The 24933-nt window shown below is 39.2% G+C and overlaps 1 protein-coding gene across 1 annotated transcript; it reads right to left on the bottom strand.

The window, feature by feature from the left end:
- Positions 1-478: 478 nt before the first annotated feature.
- CDC37L1 (cell division cycle 37 like 1, HSP90 cochaperone) lies at positions 479-23862 on the bottom strand. Its single transcript, XM_040449476.1, has 7 exons — positions 23574-23862; positions 19416-19697; positions 16458-16551; positions 10148-10263; positions 9666-9788; positions 5779-5943; positions 479-2110 (listed from the first exon to the last, which is right to left on the bottom strand). Exons 1-7 carry the CDS (start codon positions 23703-23705, stop codon positions 2009-2011), a joined length of 1014 nt encoding a protein of 337 aa, XP_040305410.1. The 5' UTR covers positions 23706-23862; the 3' UTR covers positions 479-2008.
- Between the last annotated feature and the right edge of the window lie 1071 nt (positions 23863-24933).

The following is a 24933-nucleotide window of genomic DNA, read 5'->3' as shown; positions in this document are numbered from 1 at the left end:
TCCCTTGGAATGTAAAAAAAAAAAAAATTTTATATATATATACACACACACACACACACACACACACACACACACACATACACACCTGCAAGTTACACCTTAAATAGTTCTTCCAGAATTCCTGTTCCAGAGAACAAAACCGAACAACCCTTCAGGATTAGCTTATTCAGTGTGCTGATCACTTCTCTCCTACCGGTAGTCAGTCCTTAATACCTTTAACTTAAAGGCAGCAAATGAAATCCAAAACAATCTGGGTGCTTCCAGGCAAATCCTGGGGAAAAGTGGAGCTGAGGAATGGAAAGTAACGGCTCAAGAAACATGTCAGTGAAATCAGGGATTTCGCTCCTGTGTCTATTCTCTATTTGACAGGAAGGGAAAACAAGAGCTTGCTCCAGAACAGAAAAAAAGAAAAAACTTCTATAACTAGGTCATTAGTTTAAAAAAAAAAAAAAATTACAGGCTGATGAATATTACCATATAAATTAGTCAAACATTTTATTATAGCGTATATATTTATATCAAAAGCACAAAGTTTTATTCTGAAAACCAGGAAGATTGTGATGTTCCAGAAGTGTGAGTCAGTAATTCCAGTCCATTTCTACTGGTGCCACGTGCCTTATTACCTCAGCCAAACCAAGGTGCAAACGAGGCTACGGTCACAGGTCTGATCACCGTACGGGTCCCTTAGCATTAGCGGTTTCTCAAACTGAGACACGGACTCCCAATCCCAGTCAGCCGTCTTCCAGGTGTGTGCTGCTGCTCTCAGTGGGACTCAGCCACAGACCACACTCAATACACACCGAAGCCCACATTCCCCTAAGTCCGAAGATTCATCCTCAATAACAAGGACAGCACAAGTAGCACTGTCATCTACTTCCAAATAAAACGAGTCATCACACGCCCTGGCACATCTGAAGTGAATTATATAGGAAGTAGTAAAGCTCAGAAGCATTCTATGGTAACTGACCTAAGGACAGCGAGGACAAATGTGGTAAAAGCCATCATTACCGACAAGGATCACCAAATTCTTAGAAGTAGTTGGGCAGCTCGAGGCAGTGAGGTCTTCAAGAGTTCTCCTGCCTTTTAAAAAAGTCCTTGGGCTACATAAAGAATGAAACAAACAACCATGATTTTAAAAATCAGAATATTCTTCCTGTTTGTTCTTATAGGCCATTAGTATTCTTTTAAAACTTGCTCCCTGAGAGATCCCAAACTATGTCAAGAAATTAAGAGTGAGCTTGAAGTTATCTTACTAAAAAAAAAAAATCTAGGTTAGCTTTATCACTTTTTATATTACTATAACCCTTAATATTAAAAAGTCAACAGGATAAAATTAACTTCTAAGTAATACAGTCTTGAGAATACATAGGGGGTAAAGTCAGTATCTATATAAAAATGGTATTATACTCAAAGATTTAACTGATGGTGTCGAAAATACAAATGTAATATTATTTTAAAGGGAAAGACTGTTTTAATGTTTACCACCCAGCTTATTTAGTAAAGTAGATTATCCACTACTGATTTATTGCTTTTAATATGATGAAACACCAGATTTGACAGCTAAATTAGCAGGATACAAGTACATTTTATCTTTAATTATTTTTGTAGCGTAGGACATGAACATACCCATATAAAAAGAGACTGTAGCAGATGCCTCCTAGAATCAACCGGTTCTTGTAAACATTGCATTTGTGCAGATTTTCCTACTTTGATTCCAAAATTGAGTACAATAAGATTAAAGGCAAATTTAGTAGCCAAAGAAAACCAAAAAAACCCAAAGTCCAGTTTGACGTCCCACAACATATGGTATCACTCTCCTCTCTTCAGAAAAAAAAACAACCTAGCAGCACATAAAAAAAATTTTACAAAACGTTTCAGTACTCTTTTTTCCCCTCCCATCAAAACCGAACAAAAATAAAGTGCAGCACCCATAAAAGTGTCAAGAAAATAGCCAAGTTCTTCCTTTCTTGTAACAAAATAGCACTTGGCCTCAGCAGTCTTAACCAAATCATACAGTGTCCATCATTTTGGATTCATCATCTTCTTTATGTACCACTGAGTTTAAACTGCAAAGAGCTGTATTGACAGAATACTGAAGATAATCTGGATTCTGGAAAACATAAATAGAGGGAAGAAACAATGGATGATAACCAGTTTTATGCCAGCACATACAACTACATGTTCAGTTTCACACTATTTCTCTGCGATGTATGTGGGAAAGAAAATGGACTCAGAGGTCAAACTTGGGTTGAAACCCCAGATGATGAAAAAAATAGACAGGACCATCCAAAGAGGATGTGGCAAAGACAGATGATATACGTAAAAAACAGAAATGTAATAAACACTAACTTTTTTTCCCTTTTAACAAAATGGTGCAAGTTAAATTATTTAGTCATAGAAGGGTACATCTTTCACGTACCTATGTGTACAAAGCTATTGATAATTTAAAAAAGATATGACTTTAAGTCAGCAATGTGTTTTAAAGATTACTATCTAATTACCACGGTAAATATTAAAAATGCAAAACACTTGAATAAGGAAAAAAATACAATTACCGAGTAAAAATTAGTTACCTTCAGAGTGTATTTTGGTTTTTCAAAGATTAAAAATAAACTCAAATGAGAAATTATTAATCTTTTGAGAGGTACTTAGATCCATGTATTAAAAATTGAGAATAAAAGAACATTTTAATTTCAATTTTTGTAGTTCCTAAATATTCTATCTGTTCGTTTCTAAAGCTAAGAAGAAAACCTTATTTAATAAATGCAAAAACAAAACCATTATTTGTTAAAGCACCATGACTAGGGACATAAGCCCTTAAAGACCCAGGACTTTAGGAAATTCTTCCCTAAGAATTCAATTTTGTCTATTCAGTTGTTCTGAATATCTGCCAGCTACTCAGTGTTTTACTACTGTTACACCCAGTTTCATCTGTTTATTTAATGAACACCAATGAGGAAAACAGCCCAAAGAGAAGATAGATGCCATAAACTTTCCCATCTCATAAGGAGGCGGGGTTTTCAGAAGATCCTCTTAGTAAAGTAAATATGTGTAATTCCATTATTTGTAAAAGTCAAAAAGCTAGCCAGAAGGTGGATTATTCCCAATCAAGTCTTGATGAAGGCAATGGCACGAACAACCGCGTGAGGTCTGGAACACTTACGTGATGTTAGACCTCAGTTCGAATCCTGCCATCACCACCTAATGCAATGTAATCCTGGAAGAGAAAACTTAGCACACCGTAGTAGATTAAAAAGCTGGTCTACAGGAAAAACCTAGGGTAACTGTCACGACACCTCTAAGAGGCCTTGATTAGTTCTCTCAAAACTAAGGATGAGGGGATTTGGCTTATTTGACAAGATTGTTGTCAACTGAAAAAAAAAAAAATGAAAAGCTAAAGTGTTACTCAAATTTAAGTTTTATAAAAAATTATTAAACCCTCATTACATTATCCCATTCTCCAAAGAAACAGAGCTAAGACCTTTACTGACAACACAAGCCCAATTCCAAAGGCCCTCAGAACGGAGCTTACAATTACTCTACCAAGACTGGACAGGAGAGGACCTCCAGAACTCAATATCCATCTCTCCAGGAACTGTAAAATCTACGGAGAGACTTAAAAACAAAAAGCAATGAACACACCTAACCTAATCCAAACTTAAACTGAACTGATTACCCCATATTCTCATCTAGTAGCATTCCCAACACATTTCTCGCCCCAGTGACCGGTTCCTCCCAAGGGGACATGACTGCGTATTTCGTCCTGTTCCTAGCGTGCGATTCAACAACCGTCTGTAGTGCAGGTGAGTGAGCAGTGCAGGGGACAGAGATCCAGGACCGGAGTGATCAGCCGCATCAACTGCTGGACTGACTTGAGGCCGACTGCCTAACCTCCGTGAGCTTCAGTTCACTCATCCATAAAAATGAATGAAAATGAATCACAGGGTTTTGAGAAGATTAAATGAAACAACATATGAAGGTATTTTGCAATCTACAGACTGATGATAATAAAAATGGGATATCATCATTATGGTAAGCTTTTCTTCCAAAAGCTTCCCCTCAACCAGTCAAAAGTCCTTCGGTGCATCTAGCTGAAATTTTACACAGCCCTTCCCTCCCTCAGGAGGATTGGCGCAGAATGCTCAACTTTTCCAACCACGAGGAACAGTCTGTTAGCCCAGAGGAATTAAGTCTGAACAACCCCGATAATAGCAATTTCAAAGTGTCAAAATTGTACAATCTCAGCCCCGCACCTCGCAAATGTGACAGCAAGGAACGCCTGGCAGCAGGCCTCAGCTGCTACCGGTATGTGCAATAAGAACTTAGTTCTCTCAGACCAGAAGCAGCTCTTTGGTAATACAGGCCAGTTCTCTTTTAACGTAGATCTTTTCCCTCTTATGTTCAGAATCAATGACGTCCCTCCAAGTCTCTTTTTTCCTTTGTATTCATTATGGGATATCTTCTACATTTTAGGAGATTTATATATTGTATATATTGGATGTGATGGTGTCTTACAGTCATAAAAGTCCCTCGGAAAGACTAGTTAGATGTGGGCTATTTCTCAAAGAAGAGAAAATCATTACCATATTTAAAGACATTAAGAGATACTCTGCAGGACAAATCAAGGGGGAATATTGCTTATCTATCTAAGAGGTAACATTACTAATTATGTAAAAATCAAGATCTTCATTATTTCTATCCTTGAGAATTAATATTTCTGGCTGAGTTGAATATTATCAACTCTTGTCCTTAAATTGTCACTTTGGCCTACAATTTATGTAACGGAAATGGTGAAATTATAGTCATAGGTATAGGTACTGAAAATCTCAATTCCTACTGCTTTATGAGATTTAAAACTACAGGGCTCTCCTCCCATTGTCTTCTGAATGAGAATTCCCTTTTCACTATGTAGTCAACAGACTAACCTGACTAAAGTTGCTCTTAGAATCTTGGGGTCTGGAAATGAGAGATGACTGAGCTCAATTACAATGCCACTACAATTAGCACAGGCAGCAATTTTGTTGTGGTGACTTAAAATTGCAATCCACAGTATCAGACCAGTGGCCTAACCTCTCCTTCTGACATAAGCGACACAGCTTTATCTTGATCTTGTTGCACTGACATACTAAGCATGCTACCTCTGCTAAGCAACGCCAACATTTAATAAGACAATGTTAAATAAACTCATGGAACAAATCACCTTGGTTGCCACTGAGATGTATGCTCTGAAGCCAACTCATCCTAAGAAATTCTTCACAGTATAGTTCTACTGAGAATGAGGGGCTACTCAGGAGCCGCGCTGAGAAGTTTAGGATTGAGATGATCAATAGGTAACACCTGCCCTTAAGGATGCTTAGGTACAAGGGGCCTGGGTGGCTCAGTCGGTTAAAGCGTCTGACACTCGATTTTGGCTCGAGTCATGATCTCAAAGGTTATGAGATCTAGCCCTAGTGTGACAGCACGGAGCCTCCTTGGGATGTTCTCTCTCTTCCCCCCTCCCCTGCTCGCGCACACATGCTCTCTCAATATCAATAAACATTAGGAAAAAAATGCTTAGGTACAACTCTTCTATATTTGAAGGAGTGGAATTTGGTGTCTAAATCCCCAAGGGAGGGAAGACATTTATTTAGTGACCAAACATGGCATGAGATGAAAGAGTTATCTTTTGAGGCGAAAATATTTAAAATGACCTCACATACATTACATGTAAGAATAGTCCAAAAGAACAAAAATTGTGTGAACTAATAAGTTTATAAAGTATTTGTTTTTCCAACTTACTTGTGATAAGGATTCTAACGAACCTATAGATCCAACACCAGAATGGGGAACATGATTCTGAACTGTCATAGGTTGAAAACTTGGTGATTGAGAATAAAGTCTGACTCTTGACTTGAAAGCTTCAAGTTCATTTTTGAATGCTTCGAAATAACCTTCTTCCTCTGCCTAGAAAACACAAAAGAACCAAAGACTGTTTTTTAAGACTTCGAGACCACACAGTAAATTCTAACAAACATATATTAGATCTGAAGTGAAGGAAGTAAAGATAAGGTGAACAGTTTAAATGTATGTAGAAAACACCAAGATCCTTGTCAGATTTGTGAAAACTACCAGTTTCACAGGAATACGAAGAATTGGCTTCGTCCATTTTCTCTGCTCCAGCAAAATAAACAGCGCGCGCACACGCACGCGCGCGCACACACACGCACACACACACACAAATATAACAAAAGAAAGTAGGTATTCTCCATATTTCTAGATTCTTGACAGGATCCAAAGTAAGTCTCATTTAACCTGTCATATTCATTCTATCCCTTCCCATTGCCAAGCAACAACCAAGGGCTTTTCTCAAAACATTCTAATTCTCCATCGATTACCTGTTTATAATAATTCTCCAACTCTATACTCCCTATTTGTAAAACCATGAAAACTAAATAAAATTCAATATTCACCTCCATTACGGAAGCATCTTAGTGTTTTAGTGAAGCAAATACCTTTTCAACATTATGGAGAGAAGAAAGTATGAATAGTATGCTGCAGGAGGGGAACTCCCTCCAATGACGTATGTAATACAAGCAAGATTCTTGATGGAAAACACCCAACTGGCAGTCGCCTCCACTTAAGTCTCCCCTGCAGGTAAAGAATGACATGGCACATACCCTACACTAACAGGACCTTAGGCTTTAAGTTCAATGATGGAAGAGATTTTGTCAAAATCTCATTCCATGATCTCACTGGGCCCATTTGTGTGGAATGCTGTGTTTTCTTTAATGTAGTCTAGGTCTTGTGTATTAGTTATTAACATTATATCCATACACATCATGCAGACAACATTCCGTGCTGCCATTTTATCTTTTTATGAATTCAGCAGCCACTTCTTTAATTGTAGTATTTCACTTTAACCAGTATATGGCACTTGTGTGGACACCCAGGATGTCAGCCTGCATATCCAGGGGTAACCCTTCTCAAACGGTTATGCAACTACTAGTAAAGGAACCAAGCGGCACAAGTGCTGGCGTGCCTAAGGCCTAGGGATTTAGGTCTGGAGAGACTGGACTGATTCTTGCCGGAAGGAACCACGGGTCACTTGCTTCGTTTCTCTATGCTACTTTCCTAACTTGTAAAATAGAAAATAATAAACCTTATAAAATTTTATGAGGATTTAACGAGCTAATCCATGTAAAGTTATTAGAACAATACCTGGCACAAGGTAAGCACTCTATGAAAGTTAGTTATTCCTGAACTTAAAAAAAAATTATGAAGAACATAATGTTTACGATTAAAGACTTTTCAGTTCTACTTTGACAAAGTAAATTTCAAAGGATAGACACAGTTTGGCTATGTTCCATTACTCTATTAAGCACTAGTCCAAACATAACCAATAATGTAAGGCAAAGAAGAAAGTATGGCTTTTATTATACCTATGTGTCAAGTGAAATTTAGAACAGTCATCATAAGCATAACTAAAATACCAACTCCATCATTACTCATTAAAACTCTACTGTTTTGGGGAAGTTTCCTACTTAGGCTGCACTTTAGAAGAGTTTACAACATTTAAGGTAGAGCTACTATCACTCTGATATGTTAAAGTTCAATACATTTAATACATTTTTCCCCTGTTCATAAAAGAAAATATTTTCACTCTAGTATATAAAAAAGAAAATGGAAATCACTTATAATTCTCCCATCCAGATATTATCAAAGTTAAGTTTTTGGTGTATTTCCTTCTAACATCTAATTGTGTATGCTGAAATGTATCATGTCACTCCTTTGCCTCTTTGGTTTTACTGCTTACACATGTATCCTTCAACAGCATATTATTCAGTTCTGCTTGTTTTGAAACTTCATAAAAAATATAGGGGGGCGCCTGGGTGGCTCAGTCAGTTGAGCGTCCGACTTCGCTCAGGTCACGATCTCATGGTCCGTGAGTTCGAGCCCCGCATCAGGCTCTGTGCTGACAGCTCAGAGCCTGGAGCCTGCTTCAGATTCTGTGTCTCCCTCTCTCTCTGGCCCTCCCCCCATTCATGCTCTGTCTCTCTCTGTCTCAAAAATAAATGTTAAAAAAAATTAAAAAAAATATATAGGATACTCTTTGCTTTTTCATCCACAGTGACGCTGGTTACTATTCTACCAAATGAACATCCCACAGTTTATTCCTTCTACTGTCAAGAGACACCTGGGTTGCTCTCAGGCTTTTGCGATTATGAACAATTCTCCTCTGAACATTATGTATCTGCACATGTAGCCTTGCTTCTCAAGGGCAGCAGTTCTCAAACTTTATGCTCTCAGGACCCCCACTCCCTTTACACTGTTGAAAATGACTGAGGAACCTGAAGAGCTCCTGTTTATGTCAGCCATTATTTGTCAATGTTCACTGTGTTAGAAACTAAAACCCAGGCATTTAAAAATTATCTAAAATATAACAAATTCATTACATGTAAACATTTATAACACTTTTATAAAAAAAAAAAACACCAACCCTATTTCTGAAACAAAAATATTTACTGACAAGTCTGGCTTAACAGGAGATAGTTGGATTCCCACATCTGCTTCTGTATCAAATAACATTTTAGTGTCACTATGAGAACAGTTTTGACTCTAGGCCTCCCAAAACCAGGTCTTGAAGACTGTTGGGTGTCCCTGGACCACATGCTGAGAAACCTGTTCTCTAGCATATACACCTAGAATTTCTGGGTTTTAGCACTTGTTCAACTCTACTAGGAAGTTTTCCAAAGTGGTTGCACCAATTTATACCTCTACAAGAGTGAATGTGAATTCTTAACTGTTCTTCTTGTACAACTTTTCAATCATTACTAATCTAGTAGAGAGTGTGAAATGGATTTAATCTTTCAAGATTTGTCTATTTTTCTTTCATATGGCCAATACATATCACTTCTTTTGATATACAGCAAAGCATTTCCTCACATCATTAAAAATTCTTAAATTTTAATGTCTGCATAATATTTTATGTACCACAGACTGTTTTTATCCATTCCTCTAGTTGTTGAATTTTTAGGTTGTTTCTTGTTTTTTTCCATTACAAAAGTCATTTCTCTTTAACTGTGAGTTCTTTTATTTTATTTTTGTTAAACTGTGAGCTCTATACATAGAGGATTACCGTGACTACACTATATTCGCATCATCTTAAGCTGCAGTCCTTGCATTTGTAGGCAGTCAATACTTACTGGCCTCTTATAGAGCTCCCTTAAGTCTAAATTAGCATGAGATCAGCAATGTAATTTTTCCCCCCGGTATAAAATCTATAGGGTTTAGCCTGTGGCATTCTGGTTGGGTGGCTTCCTTTAATGTATATGGACCAAAGAGGTCTCAGCTAAGGCTTAATCTTCCCATTCATTTATTTTTAATATTTGTTTTGGAGGGAGGGAGGGAGGGAGAGGGGGAGAGAGGGGGAGGGAGGGAGAGAGAGAGAGAGAGAGAGAGAGAGAGAGAGCGCGCACGCGCGCACATGCTGGGGAGGGGCAGAGAAAGAGGGAGACAGAATCCAAAGCAGGCTTCAGGCTCTGAGCTGTCAGCACAGAGCCCAACACGGGGCTCGAACTCACAAACTGTGAGATCATGACCTGAGCTGAAGTCAGATGCTCAACAGAATGAGCCACCCAGGTGCGCCCCTTAATCTTCCCATTTAAAAATATTAAATAGCTACTTACTTTGGCTTTCTGGAAAAATAAACGAAAACACCCTCTTGGATCCACATTACAGTTTTTGGCCATTTCCATAATAAACTGCATCACAACAGCTTGATGTGCTATTTGTTCCATTAGAGCCCCTTTCTGAAAACAGACATTAAAATTACCAAGAAATACCTCTGGAAATATATTTGATATTGTGCTAACTATGTGGATTTTAAAACATGATTTTCAAATAGGCTAAAAAAGAAAAAGGTTTAGAGTATACAGGAACAAAGAAATGAGGCAGCAAAAAAAGCCTACTGGCAAAGTTTCCTTATGCTAACTAAAACAACTATAAAAGTTCCCACGGTAAACTCAAGTAGGTCTAAAAACAAAAAATTATAATTCTATTTAATAACCTTCCTGTTTTCATTTAAAGGAAGTAACATAAAAAACAAAAAACCAAAAAAGCATATCAGAATTAAATTAAGGGTCCCAGAAACTCAAGGTTTACACAATACCTGTTCAGCTTCTAGATGAAAACACCATAAAATAAGATATTTAGCAGTTTCTTCACATACAAGGTATGGATGGTCAGACAAAAATCTCTGACTATCATCCCATCGACTCAACATACCTATAAAAAAAGGATTAAATCACAACTGTCAAATACTCTTATAAACAAAGAAATGGTATTTTAAAATGATTCTCTTTAAAGACAATTCACACTACAGCAATAGGTTATGGTAAAAGAGCAAAGAAAGGAGAATAAAACTCTTTTAAAGCAATACCCAATATATTGGAAACAGCTTCCAAAATTCACAGAAAGTTTCATTTCAGATAATTAGGTTAAAATAGGGCGAATGATTTAAAGTAAAAAAAATTCTGCATCTGAGGAATGCCTGAAATTCCAGGCAAACTGGCTGGTCATCCTAGGCAGAAGTAAGTACAAATGATTTCAAGACACTCAGTATTATTTACTCACAGAATACAAATTTTTCTATTAGAAATATGGAGAAGAAAGCAAAACCTCAAGAAACTATACTTAGCAAAGACGTAATAAAAGTGAAAAACCCCATCATCTCTAATTTATTAAAAAATGTCTAAGCTGATAAAGTCAAATGCTGACAGCAGAGAAAACCAATCAAGTATGATAAAAGTAAATGTACTTTAACCATTTAGTCATGCTTATAACACACAGAAAACCTTTAGAAATTAGTGAAGCGTATTTAAAAGCAGATGCCATTTTGCTTCAAAATATCAAGCTAATCCAAATACTACTTAAGGTATATCTGTATCTTTATCCAAATTAATAAGAAATTTGGCCAAAAAGTCAATACCATCATGGAACCAGCAAAGCATTCAGCTTTTATCTTTGTCCAGTAAGCTTTACACATGAATAAATTAAGTAGAACAACATTAGCTTTAGACTCTTAAGACTCATCCAAAGAAGTCTGTATGTCACTGAAGCATTCTGGAAATTTTAGGTGGTGTCAATAGTTTGGCAGTGACATCTTTCTTCTAGATACAAATTGAACTTCTATATGTTAAAGTTCCACATTAGAACACAAAGAACAAAACTGAGGACAAGTGTCTTTTTGACAATCACACGTTTAGCAACACATGGGAATCAACTGAAAAGAAATGATTACTGTTTCTCATTTAAATAAAGGAGGGAGGAAGCATTTTAGCATTTTCTCGTAAAGAGTTTTATTAAGTATTTTCCCAATGCTTCAGATGGAGTGATTAGGGCATTTTAAATTCTGAGAAACAATGATTTTGAAAGTTACTTAAAACTACTTCTCAAGCTACAGTTAAAGAGTCTAATAACTTCTGAGGGTCAGATCTAAAGAAAGCATAATCCTTATTTCTTATACCTGAAGCCATAAAATAAATCCTATGAAGCAGTTTTGCGTTAGCTTTGTTAGAGTCCTGAAGAGGTATTTCAACTCTATCCACCATCCACACAGAGAGCATTGCTTCTGTTTACTTCTCCATGGCAGCATCATGACTTACTGAGGCACCCAAATCCTATCCATTTTGGTTTCTTTTACAGGAAGGATAATACGAAATGGTTAGTGACATTTATAGGGATCATGAGGGTGTCATCGAATGTTAAAACTTTTAAACTATCCATTTAATACCTAAGACAAAATACTTGACCACAGCTTTTCTTTATCTGAGAAATACCTCTCATCACTTGATTTCAAAAATGCATACCGATTATCATGAAACTGACACGTCAGGTTACAAGAGCCCACACACACCTTCGTGGAAAGAGTGTGGAATTTTATGAACAAAATACTTCAAGAAACTCCAAGTCTTTAGTGGAACAACATACCTGAAATCACTGTGACGTTATTTTACAATTTGTAAACAAACTATGAGTAGCACAATCTCTCGTGGTGACTAAAACAAGCAGACTCGAGAAACAAACGGCCTAGGTCCGAATACTGGCCTTACCATCTCCTATGCCTTGGCTAGCTCTATGCCTCCTTTTCCTCTTCTGTAACATAGGGCTAAAAATAGTATCTCATTCAGAGGGTTTCTGTTGAGAATTAAATGAGTTAATACACATGAAGCATTGGGGACAGTGCCTGACAAGAGGGTACATACTAGGCAGTATCAACACAAAAGGGAACAATTCACTCTTTCAGCGAATATTAGACGCTTTGGAGAAGACTAATATAGTCATTCCAACCGGCCGGCCAATCTCTGATTGCTCGAAAAACCTTATCTTGATGAATTAGAATGCTTTAATTGTGTGCTTCCAGGTATGTATTTTCCTGGACATCTAAATCCCAATCCATCCATCAGCTCTCGATATTCCACCGGATTCCAAAAATGGTTGCCCAAGACACACGACCTTATTGATTTCCCTTTCCTCGTGGCATTATACTTACAGAATAACAGATTTGAATCCTTCAAATTACACTAATGATTTTCCTATCTCTAGCTGCGGAAAACATCCCAACAAGGTTGAGAATTTCTCAATGGAAGTTAAATAACCTTTTTCTGTATTTCCCGAGTCCCAGATCACCTATATTTCCAGTCACCTGCCACCAGACAACTATTTCTACCTACCCGTTTGCACATAAACTCCTCTTATTTGAAACCAAACCCATTTTTCTCTCCCTGCCATCTGCAGTGCTTCACAGGCTCCATGTCACCCACTCAAGAATTCTAGAAATTCCTCTAGACATTTCCATTCCTCCCACATCAAACTGATCACCAAGTCTTGTGGTGATACTATTATAAGCTGTTAATATGGTGAATCATGTTAATAAATTTTCCAATGTTAAGCCATCCTTGAATTCTTAGGATAAACCCTTTAAAAATACTTCTTTTTCAGGTTATAAAAATGATGTATATTCATTGTGAAGAATTTGAAAAATCCAGAAAATCATCTGCAATCCTACTACAAGAGATGATTAATGTTAATGTTAACACTTTAATGTATTTCTTTCTGGAATTTTTTTTTTCAGTAGGCTCCACGCCCAGCGTGCAGGGCCTGAACTCATGACCCTGAGATCAATACCCGAACTGAGATCAAGAGTCAGACACCTAACTGACTGAGCCACCCAGGGGCCCCAGGGCTTTATTTTTAATTACTTAAATAAAATTAGGTGCCTGGGTGGCTCAGTTGGTTAAATGTCTAACTTTGGCTCAGTTGGTTAAATGATCCCACGGTTCATGGGTTTGAGCCCCACAGTAGACTCTGTGCTGACAGCTCATTCTGTCTCCCTCTCTTGCTGTCCCTCCCCCCTCCCCTGCTCCTGTGCTCGCTGTCTCTAAAATAAACACTGAAAAAATTTAAAAAAAAAAATTAGAATCATATCATGCATATTCGTTTTCTATTCATTTCACTCCACATTCTATTCAGGAGTTTTTATACTAAATGTTTTTCAACAAACAGGGTATCAATGTGGTTTTGAAAAGCAATGTATAAGCGCTTACATTGAGGAAATGGAATATCTACCTTCAATACAAATGAGAAAAATCCCATCGGAGTATTTACGCAAACATTTACATCTTTCAGTAAAAATTCCAGTGACGACATCCCACATAGATTCAAAGATGTTAAATCACAGCTAACTTTGGCTGGAAGTGAAAAGCTGATGTACCATGAAAAACCGTGTTAGATCATCAAAAAGCAGCTCTGATGATCACAAAGAAAATGAGGTCAGAGATGCACAGGACTTGGAATAAAACTGGGAAACTGAAAAGAAAACAGACTTTGCTGCTAAACTGGTATATTTATAAAACATGAGTTAACTAAATTAATAAATTAAATTCAACTGTAGGGAGGGAAATCCAAGATTTCATTGCTTCAAAATACTCCACGATATGGTTGTACCATTTATCATTAGATGGTAAAGTCACATAAGTAAGATGGTCAACAAACAGCACAATGGAAATGTTAATGTCAGGCACACATGAAACCACAGAGAAATACCGGTGTCAGGTCACTGGAGCCCGTCACAGCTCTCTGTGTCTCAGGCTCGTGCCTTCCAAGAGTTGGGAATGCAAGCCAAGTTTGGAAAGCCTCTGCTGGAAACTTTAATTACAGCTGCTATTCCAGATGTGATATACTTTGAAGAAGTGTATCAATGTAGTCATAATCCTGACAGATGCTTTCTTCACTCTCCACCATAATAAGCATAGAACACCAGAAACATTTGCTTGCACCCAGCAGGAACAGCATTACACTTTCACTGAGCTGCCTAAGGTCTCTGGCTGCTCTGTGCCACAATTCAGTCCACAGGGACTTCCATCATCCCACCATCCCGCATGCCTGCAAGCTGGTCCACGTCATGCTGACAGAACTTGGTGAGCAGGAAGTGGCAGGTATCCCAGATGTCTTGGTAAGATATATGCAGGCCAGAAAGTAGGAAAAAAACACATGAAAAATTTGGGAGCCTACTACCTTAGTAACATTTCTAGGGATCCAAGGAACTGCGGCAAGTAGGACATCTCCTCCAAAGGAAAAGGCAGCGTACATTTCCATCAAAAAACAGGCACAGTGTGAATCTGGGAGTGGCTATGAGGTCTGGTTGACTTTGAAGACAATAAGGCTCTGATTAGTCTTAGGGGATGAGACAATGGAAGCTCCAACACGCAATGGCAAAACCTCTCCTTATTAGTCCTCTACGTATGGAGGTCAAGTCAGCTTTTTTCCTCAGCCATCTCCCTGTTTGCATAATATTGTATAAATTCAGGACTCTCAGTGGCAGACTTGAGATTATGCAGAGATTCAATGGCATGGGATCTCCCCATTAAGGATATTCCAGGACAGCCTCTCAATACCTAATTTGCCAGTAGCAGAAACCAGCGCATGGTGGTGCCATGCTTCCACCACTAATATGTCTGTGGTCCTACTAAATGAGTTATTGCCCACTTCACATTATTTCTTGGCCCAGAAATTCATTCTACAACAAAAGACATGAAGACAAGAGGCTCATGAAATTCACTGGTCCTATAAACATCACCACCCAGAAGCAGGTATTATGGAATGGTTAAATGTTTTGCTGAGGACGTAAAAAGTCGTAGTGCCAGATGGGTTACAATACCCTGTGAGGCTGGGTTATTCTCCCACACAGAATTGATTAAAGTGCTCTGTTTGCAGCAAAAATGAGGGGACCATTTTGCACCATTAGGCTTCCCATGGCTCCAAAGCTTACAGAAGGCCATCTGGGTGAGAGCACCTTAAAAGATGCTCTTCTAGTACATGCAGTGGGACACACAGGCTAGGAAGCAAGGACTCCAGGGGGGAGTGGCCAATCACACTATCACAACCAAGACTCATTTACAAAATTTTAAAAAGTAAACCCTGTTCACTTCGTCAAGTTCTATTCTTTACTTAATTCGAATACACAGCCTTTCTTTTTTTAAAACAAAGAGAGTGAGAAAAATGAATCCTTTATGAATGAACTACATAAAAAGGGGAAAAATCCAAAGTAGTAGCAACCGTTTTAACATAACTGAAGGATGAATGAAATTCTAAACACTTAGGGGAAAAAAAACACCATTGGAAATATATTTCCAAATGTCACTTAATAAGCTTATTAACATACCATAAATGAAAACTATGTTTACTAAATTAACATGTTACTTGGGATCAAAATACAGACCTTGAACCTTAACCACTAACACTTCCCAAAAGCACTCTCTCCCCAACAGCACCACACTGCTTACGCAGCAGCGCAACATGTTATTTCCCAACTCTGCACTCGCTACTGCTCCCTCATCTACACGGGGACCTCCTCCTATGTGTTCTTCAGTCTAGCTCAGATGTCACCTCCTGTGCGAAGTCTTCACTACATCACCCCAAGCCCTCAGTCTTTCTTCAATAGAGAAAACTCGTTTTCAGTACCCTGTAGATATATTTCTATTACTGTATTTATCCGAATAGCAGCTGAAGGATCTGCGTGACTTATACAGCAACTATTCCAAAACCTGAAAATAACGAATGCTAATCTTATCCCCATAAAATAATCAGATGCCATGGAAGCAAAGAGGGAAAAAGAGAAGAGCAAAGACCAGTTGGGAAACAGAAAGATGCTGTGGAGTAAACAAAGACTAGGTCTTAGAGGGCAGCATTATATAATAGACTGAATTTTGCTTCTCTTCACAACTTAGTTTGCTGTCAATCTATTTATTATCCAAAAAAAGGGTCTAAAACAAGAGCTGTACAACCGTGCCAGAAGTGGCTACCCAAAAGGAATTTTGTCATTTACCTTCTTTTTGGTACCCATTATAATACAGACACTTTCTGTACACATATTTATGGTATCACTTTATAAAAGAAGGAAAACTAAGCAGCAGACTTACCAAAATGTCTGATTTTTTGTTCATATTTCTGCATAAATGATTTGGATTTATCTTCATCTTCTATTTCTTTTCTTTTATCTTGATTAATAAAACTCTAAGAAAAAAATTCTTTAAGTTAAAATCAGATTTTATATTCTAACTGAATCTTTCTCAGATACTGAATGCCTAGCAATCCTTCCTATAAACACTATAACAAGATGGTACATTATACTGATATTATATCATTAAATTTATCTGCTAAACTCAATTAAAAAGTTAAAATTTTCTGTACTAGTTTCAACAGTTTTAAAAAGTGATGTATGTGTGAAAATTATAAACACTTTAGAAATCATACAAATTCCCTATTAAAGCACAGAGAGATCCTTTACATGAATTGCATGTAAATTTGCATTATTCATTGCTATTAAATATTTGCAGCTCTAGTCTAATCTTCGGAGTTCTTGCTGGAAATAAACTTAGATTTTCAAAACATACAGAGAATGAAGTATATCTGATATAACTTCTTGGCTAAGACATACACCTAAAATATAGACCCTTGGTTTTAAACTTTTCTTAGGAAAGGCCAAACAATTTGATTCTGAAATCAAGTGTAAATTCTATTAAGGAAGTGCTTATTTTCAATTAAATAAGTCATAAAGCAGATCAAGATGAAGTTTTTATCTAGCCAGAAAAACTGGCAGGACAGTTTCTCAGAACATTCTGTGATCACATTTAAACCTTGAGATCATCACTGCCAAAAAAGAAAATTGCAAACCAGCTCTGCCAGTTTATAATCTGAAAGCACACAAATTTACATATTTCAAAATAAAAGCATTTTTTCTTTTACATATCCTGCTATCTAGACCAGCACTGTCCAAGAGAAATATAATCCAAGTCACAGATATAAAGTTTTCTATTAGCCACATTAAAAAGCAAAAAGATACAGATGAAATTAGTAACCCATTTATTTAAACCAACATATCCAACATATGATCATTTCAACATGTAAGCAAGACAAAAAAATATTAATGAAATTTTTTACTCTGTTTTGTACTAAGTTATCAGAATCTGGTGTGTATTTTACACTTACAGCACATCTCAATTCGGGCTAGCCACATTTCAAGCGCTCAATAGTACATGTGGCTAGCGGCTATCGAGTTGGACAGCGCAGATCTAGACCAGTCCTCTCAAGTCTCAAGCTCCCAGACAAAATCAATGTACGATTTTGAGCAAATGACTGGAACATAAAGATAATCCTAATTAAAATGTGGTATAAATGTAGGCTATGTCATAACCCAAGTTCAAAAACAAACAACAACAAAAAAAACAATTGAAAGCAGAGACAAATGAAAATTTTTCTTTGTGACCCCTGTGTTAGGAGACATTAACTTTATAAAACAAAGAAACACTGCTTTGACCATTCTCTCTGGAAGAAAAAAATTATTTTAAATAGTTATGGTGTATAAATGCAAACCAGAAATAAAGTAAGTGCTAAGAAGACACACCCCTTGAAACAATATATATAGACACAGTGAATCATTCAGATAAAGAATGATCTTGGTATGTGTTCAGGGGTAAATAAATATATACTGGCATGAGTACATAAAAAGTCTAGGAAGATACAACTTACTGTTAACAGTGGTTATCTCTGGGAAATGAAACTGGAAGTGAAGGAAGCCTTTCAATTCTATTTTACATACTGGTGTATTGCTTTGTTTTTAAATTTTTTTTTTTAGGGGAGAGTAGTGGGGGAGGGGGGAAGGGAGAAGGGGAGGAAGAGAACGAGACAGAAAGAGAGAGAGAAAGACAGAGACAGAGAGAGAAGCCCAAGCAGGCTCCATGCCCAGCGCAGAGCCCAACGAAGGGCTCCATCTCACAAGCATGAGATCATGACCTGAGCTGAAATCAAGAGTCAGACACTTAACCCACTGAGCCACTCAGGCGCCCTTGTTTCGTCTTTTGTAATAAACATGTTGCGCTCACAATTTTTCTCAACGTAATAAAGCATTAATCGAGCTTGTAGTGCACATTTAACCTGTGTGTATTACTTGCTGCGGCAGAACTAGCGCTGGTCCAAGGGAAGGAAATTAAAAGCGCTTAAGAGGGTAGGTTGGGAGTGGATGCTAGGACAGAAACAAAGAGTGTTATAGACTGAGAAGTCTACAGAGTAATGATGGTTAAAGATAAAGTGAATATGACTTACACAAGAAAGAACAGTCTATCCCTGAAGCTTTAAGTTTACAAAGAAAAAGAAGTACTACTTTACACAGTAGTAAAAATGAATTTCATTGCCCATTTCTTCTTCAGACACGACAGTCAAAGAATAAAGCCCACGTAATCGAGGGCGAAACAGAACACTACTCTTAATGACTACTAACTTGGCAAAAGTACTGTACTAGTGCTCTCGGTTACGTTGGTCATGCTAAATCTGGATTACTACCCGAGGTTTACTAAATACACACCAGGAAATAACAGTGAAACACTCGTTAATAAACTCCGCATCTGCACATCAGCATTACGCAGCGGACAGCAAGCCGACAGAAACAGCAGAGAGCTCTCATAACATCTGAGCTTTACCACATGCCAGGCCCTGTCCCGTGGGCTTTTAAGACATTACCATATTTAGTCTTCATACCCACCCTTTATTGCTGAGGAAACTGAGGCTTAGAGAGGTTAAGTGACTTGCCCAAGGTCACAAGCAGCAGCATGTGACAAAGCTGAGGTCTGAGGCGGTCTGATTCCAGTCAACACTCACATTCGGCGTGCTATGCTTCATGTCCGCGCCACACAGTCACCTTCACGACCACCCCCGTTCGACGCTACGGGGATACAGGTTTCCTGTAGCCAACGCTTTTCATAAACTGTCAAAACTGGACACCATTCACAGCATTCTGCCGCTTTGCTACCAAATGTGCACAACTGGTCTGTACAAACACTCAATTTCTTCTCCTTTCATTATGACCCAATCAGAGGTCGTACCTTATTAAAAACATCCTTGCTAATGGCATCCATGTTCCACAGACACATTCTCTCTCTCTGTACGAGAGCCTCTTCTTTCTGCCTCCACTCTTCTTCATGTTGCTTCAGCTCCGATACCGCTGTTTGTGCTTTGGCATGTTCCTGATCCAAGGACTCCGAGTTATGCAGGGCTAGGCTACCAAGTTTCTGCTGAGCTTCTGCGAGATTCCATTTGCACGCCACAGAGCTCTTGACAAACTCTTTCTGCTTTTGGCAAGCCAGTTCAATTCCGTGACTATACATCTGGAAACAAAACAATATTGTAAGAAACGAAGAAGGCGACGGGTATGTTGGTGCAGCACAATTTTATCTTCTTGCAGTCAAGGATTTCTGTACAGTCTTTTTTGGCACACAGGTATTCTGCCTTCTGTGTATGCAGTTATACTTTTATATTACAGGTCTTCTCTTCATCAACTAGATTCTAATATAGAATATACCACTTCCTTGACAACCATCAGGCAAAAAGCCTGATAATCAGCACAATGTTCTACACATAGCTGGTGCTCAAGAAACATTTGATTGACAGCTTCGTAGTACTGAAACAGCACAATAATTGGGAGCAAAAGCTTAAATCTAGTTCCTCACCTTACAATATGCTGAAAACCAGATCTTTAGGGTTTTGTTCTCTATCACACAGATAGTCTTTAACTTAATCCTAGTCAAAACAGGCAGAGCTATCAAAAAAAAAACAAAAACAAAAAACAAAACTGGTCCACCCTGATGACTGCCTCTGTTCCACTCATAAGCAACAGTAATTAATCATAATATTTACTGAACCACTACATGTAGGGCACTTTAGTGTTTAATTCCTTACATACCTCAGCTCTATAAAACAAAAGCTGAAGGTACATTCTTTAAGACTTCTCAGCCAAAACGCAGAACAATTTCAAACTATGTATTCCAAACAATTTTACTTTGATCTGTTCCCTAATCTGCACCACTACTCAAGTCCTTATAATTTCATACCTCAATTATATAAATACAGCCTTTCTCACATGAAGCCATTTCTCCATTCTACCAGACTTGGAGTGATCTTGCCAAAAACCAAATCTGATCACTTTCCTCATTCTTAGAGTCCTGGGATAAAGCACAAACTGCAGCATGGCGCAGTCCTTCATGATCTCACTTCCTACTATCTCTCTAGACTCAGTTCCAGTTACTCTCCTCCTCGTTTGCTGCTTCTTTCCACCGCCCACCCCTTTCAGTGTGGCAACCCCTCATCCCCCCAACTCCTATCTCCATTCCAGATTCTGGCATCACTTCCTTTACATTTTCTCTAATCCTTCCTTTCCCACCCAAGGTCTGCATACTTCTTAGTGGTGTTTTCACATAACATTGTGCTTAATTGTCTACTCAACTATCTCGAGGGGCTAGAATTCCAGAAGTCTTCGATGAATAAATGATTCTTCACTTCTTGTAACAGACTAGTGGTGGCAAATATGTTTTGCAAATATTTTTACAAATATTTGAGGCAAATAGCACTCAAGGTCTTTACTTTTGAGCCGAGTCTCAGATTTCTACTGCAGCAAATGTGGATGTTGTTGCTATTCAGGTGTTTTATTTACTCATTTAGTAGGTTTGAAGCCCAGGTATCACAAGTCCCTAACCAACCAAGTAATATATATAGACACATATATTTTGCTATCTGAAAATAGGAGCAAGAATAACTGTAGCCTAGCTATGCTTGAGCAGGAGCCAGGAAAAGGAGAAAAATGAAGCTATAAAATTTATCTTATAAGAAAAGACAAAAGTATACTAAGAAAGGCATATGGACAAATGGAAATGCCCTGCATTTTCAAATTGTGTGGGAGCAAATATTCATGTCTCAAATCAAACACAGAAATCTTATTTCCAAATTCTAAAAATGATTCATGTTTAAATTCTTCTCCACAGACTCTACAGACAACATCTGGCATTTGAGCAAACCATCCAACATGTATTGAGATGATTAAAACAAAAACAAAAACAAAAAAGGTCCTATTTTACCTGTGAACATATTGAGGTTTTAGGGGAACATTAAACATGATTATATTTTCATGAACATCAATTCAAAAAAGGAACTAGGCTGGCATTAGGTTTACTAACATCACTTTACAATTAAAAATGCTCAAACAGGATCTCTAAATTCCGAATTGCTTTTTACTTTAATTGGATCTCAGAACTGTACATCACATATGACATTAAGATGTCTAGATTCCCCATGTCTGGTAAAATTAAACCGAAGCTGTTTTTTGAAAAGATTATAAAATGCTTATAATTTGAATTTAACATTTTATTCTTTCCAAATATTCCAATCCAAAAACTTAAGTCCTAAAGCCAGCAAGACAAGTAAGTAGGTTATAAACACATGGACAAACTTAGCATCAGTACTTGGCAAAACGTAACACCAAAGGTAGTTTCAGCCTCGTGGTTTGACATCACAGGATGGGAAGTGCAGCAGGTAGAAAAAAACACTGTAGTAGAAGTCAGAAGTGGGTGCCAGTTTTAATTCTGCCACTAATTGGCTACAGAGTCTCAGAGAAATCACGTTTAATGAAGAAGGTAAGCCTGTTCACTTAGAAAATACCTCCAGCTAAATAAGCTTATAATTCCAAGTGCCTAAGTAAAGAGTTAATACACAGATATTTTCAAGTTTATCTTTTTAGTAATCTCTACACCCAACATGGGGCTCAAACCCACGACCCAGAGATCAAGAGCCGCATGCTCCTCCGACTGAGCCAGCCAGGCGCCCCTCACAGATATTTTCTAAGTTCAGAGTTTATCTTAGGTTACTTTTGTGATTCAACCACAAGGCGCTGAAATTCTGGAGACCTTTTATTCTCTCCATATGCCTTCAAAATTGACAAGAGCAGCTGCTGTTCATTTGTCCCCCTCCATAACACATTCATTATATGCTCACATAACACATTTTGTATATAAAGATGACACTAGCAATCCATAATTAGGGGGTGACTACTAACCTGTCGACTCTCATTCTGTCCTCCTAAAAAATGTCTTGCACTTTCCCAGAGACTGGCTGGCCGAAGTACAGTCTATGGTTATGAAACAGCATTTTTCTCCCTGAAGCCAACTAACCCAGTGTACTGGGCACAGGACCTTACACTTATTAGCAAATGATTTAAATCACTCATCTTTGCTAACAGCAAGATGTGCCTAGAGAAAAGCTGTTAATTCAATTAAGCTCTTAGGGACCCTACTCTGCAAGAAGCCTGGAAAGCAGAGACATCCATAACCGTTTCTCCGGACATATTAGTGTTTAGTCTGTGTTCTTAAAATATTCTTCCAAAACACACCCAGATTAGGAGAAAAACCGGGATAAGGTGATGAGTATGTAAGCACTCCCTAAGACAGGACTCAGAAAAATCCTAAAGGGTACCTCATTTGGGTAAGTTTCAGAGGAAAGAAGGCTGGATTGAAACCTACAAGTAGCACCGGGAATCTGAGGAAGAACTCCGAAGAAAAGGGCAAACGTGTGCCTATGTGTTTTCACTGGAGACTGATGTGGAGCAAAACTAAAAACCTAACTGGAGGGGAAATGGTCACATTAATGGAACGGATTTACACCACCCTCAAAAGCGAGGTTTTACGGAATTTATTCGGATGTCCAAAGTCAATGAAATTGGATCCTAAATTTGTATAAAGTCAGGAGCTCAGTGAATTATTGAAACACAACCAACCATTCGCTGTTCCTATTAAGTGGGCACAAGTATTAGAGCCTTCAAGAGAATAAAGTGCTCGGGTAAAAACACGCACGAGGAGACAAAGGGTCAACGTTAGAGCGTTAGCCGCCCCAAATCTGGGTGCTGTCGGGGGGGGGGGGGGGGGGGGGGGGGGAGGGGGGAGGAACATCTTCCCAGGATGGGAAGAAATTAGCCAAGGTGAAAAGGTGTGCGTGGAGGTGGAGATTGGGAATATACGGCCAGCCCTTCTCAGAAGTCCTCAGAAGATGCTACAATAGCCGCGGGATGGCATCAAGCCCCTGACCCCCGGGAGTGAGATGGGGACGCAGAACAGGGTACAGGGAGGGTCGCAGAGGCAGGGCCGCGCTGGTCCCCAGGCCGGCACCTCCCCCCCCCCCCCCCCCCCCGCCCTCGCGCCCGAACGCGGGACGCCTCTCACCTGGGCGCCGCCGCCCGGCAGCTGCGGGCAGCGGGGAGAACTGGGGGACACGTCCAAGTCACTCTCTTCCTCGGCCTCACCCTCGGCCCGAGGGAGGCTCCAAGGTCCCGGCGGCGGCCACGGCTGCTCCATGTCCGGCTGCCCCCAGCCCTAGAGCCGCCACTGCCAACGGACTTGGCGTGAGCGGAACCTGCTGCGCGGAGCCAGCCGCCCCAGCCTGACGGGGCCGTTACCCAGAATCCCTCTGCTGGCCGCGACGCCGACGCACACCCCGCGCGGCCTGGGCCGCGGACGGCGGAAGAAGACGGACGGACTTGGCTACGTCACTTCCTGCTTGGGGGTTGGAGGCTGGGAGGGCAGGTTCTGGGCGTGCGTGAAGGGGGTGGGTCAGGGCTTCGTGTTTAAGGTTGCGTTCTCTGAAGCCTTTGAGCGATGCCAACATACCCGTAAGGGTGCTGCGGGTGACATAGTGTTTAGTTGTGGCCTAGCGTTGCCTTCGCTCTGCACCGTGGGTCCCGGACGCCGAGAGGTGCCGTGTCCGCTTCGCAAGTCGTTTACAGACGGCAACGCCTACCTCTACGTTGGTCTGCAAAGTAGCAGTTCTGAAGCGAGGGTGGGCGGAAAATAGGGGAGAATTTTGAAAGGCAGAGCCAAGTTTTCCCTCATTTCGAGTTCCAAGCTACAGGAGTTTGGCAAAACTTGGCTGGGAGGAGGAGCGCGTCGACGATGAAGTAGCCGAGCAAGCGCGGTTGATGAGGACGAATGCAGGTGATAGCGGACGAAGCCCTGTGTTGCTAAGTTATCTCATTTAGTCCTGAAGACGGGGAAACACACCCACGGGGCGCAAGGTCACACATTTGAAGGAGAGAAGCTATGATCACCCCGGGGGTCTAACTTCAAAGCGTGTAAGGCTAGCAACCGCACACTGCTGCCCTCCCTACCCGCGATTACAGGGACCCAAATAAAAACGAGACGCCATTTTTTCAGTCTCCTAGATCCACAGACTTTGAAGTTTGCCAATACCGAGTGTTGGCAAGATGCGAGGAAATGCTTGTTCAAAGAGAATGTGATTTCTGTAACCTTTTTGGAGAGAGTAATTTGACAATGTCAGTGACTAAAGGGCTTTGAATCAGCAATTTCACTACCAGGGAATTCTCCCCAACTGTTATTTTTGTACCAATATCCAATGATTTATCTATAAAGATGTTTATTGCAACATTCCGTGTGTGTGTGTGTGTGTGTGTGTGTGTGTGTGTGTGTGGCAAGAAAACAGGAAACAGTCTAATTGCCCATCAATAGAGGAGCATAAATAAATTATGGTATATTAATACAATGCAATATTATCAGTTTTTAAAACGTA

This window comes from Herpailurus yagouaroundi, unplaced genomic scaffold (assembly GCF_014898765.1).
Source record: "Herpailurus yagouaroundi ecotype Mexico unplaced genomic scaffold, PumYag 199, whole genome shotgun sequence".
NCBI classification, from domain to species: Eukaryota; Metazoa; Chordata; class Mammalia; order Carnivora; family Felidae; genus Herpailurus; species Herpailurus yagouaroundi.
The sequence above is the reverse complement of the archived record's forward strand: the minus strand, read 5'-3'. Positions and strand labels throughout refer to the sequence as shown.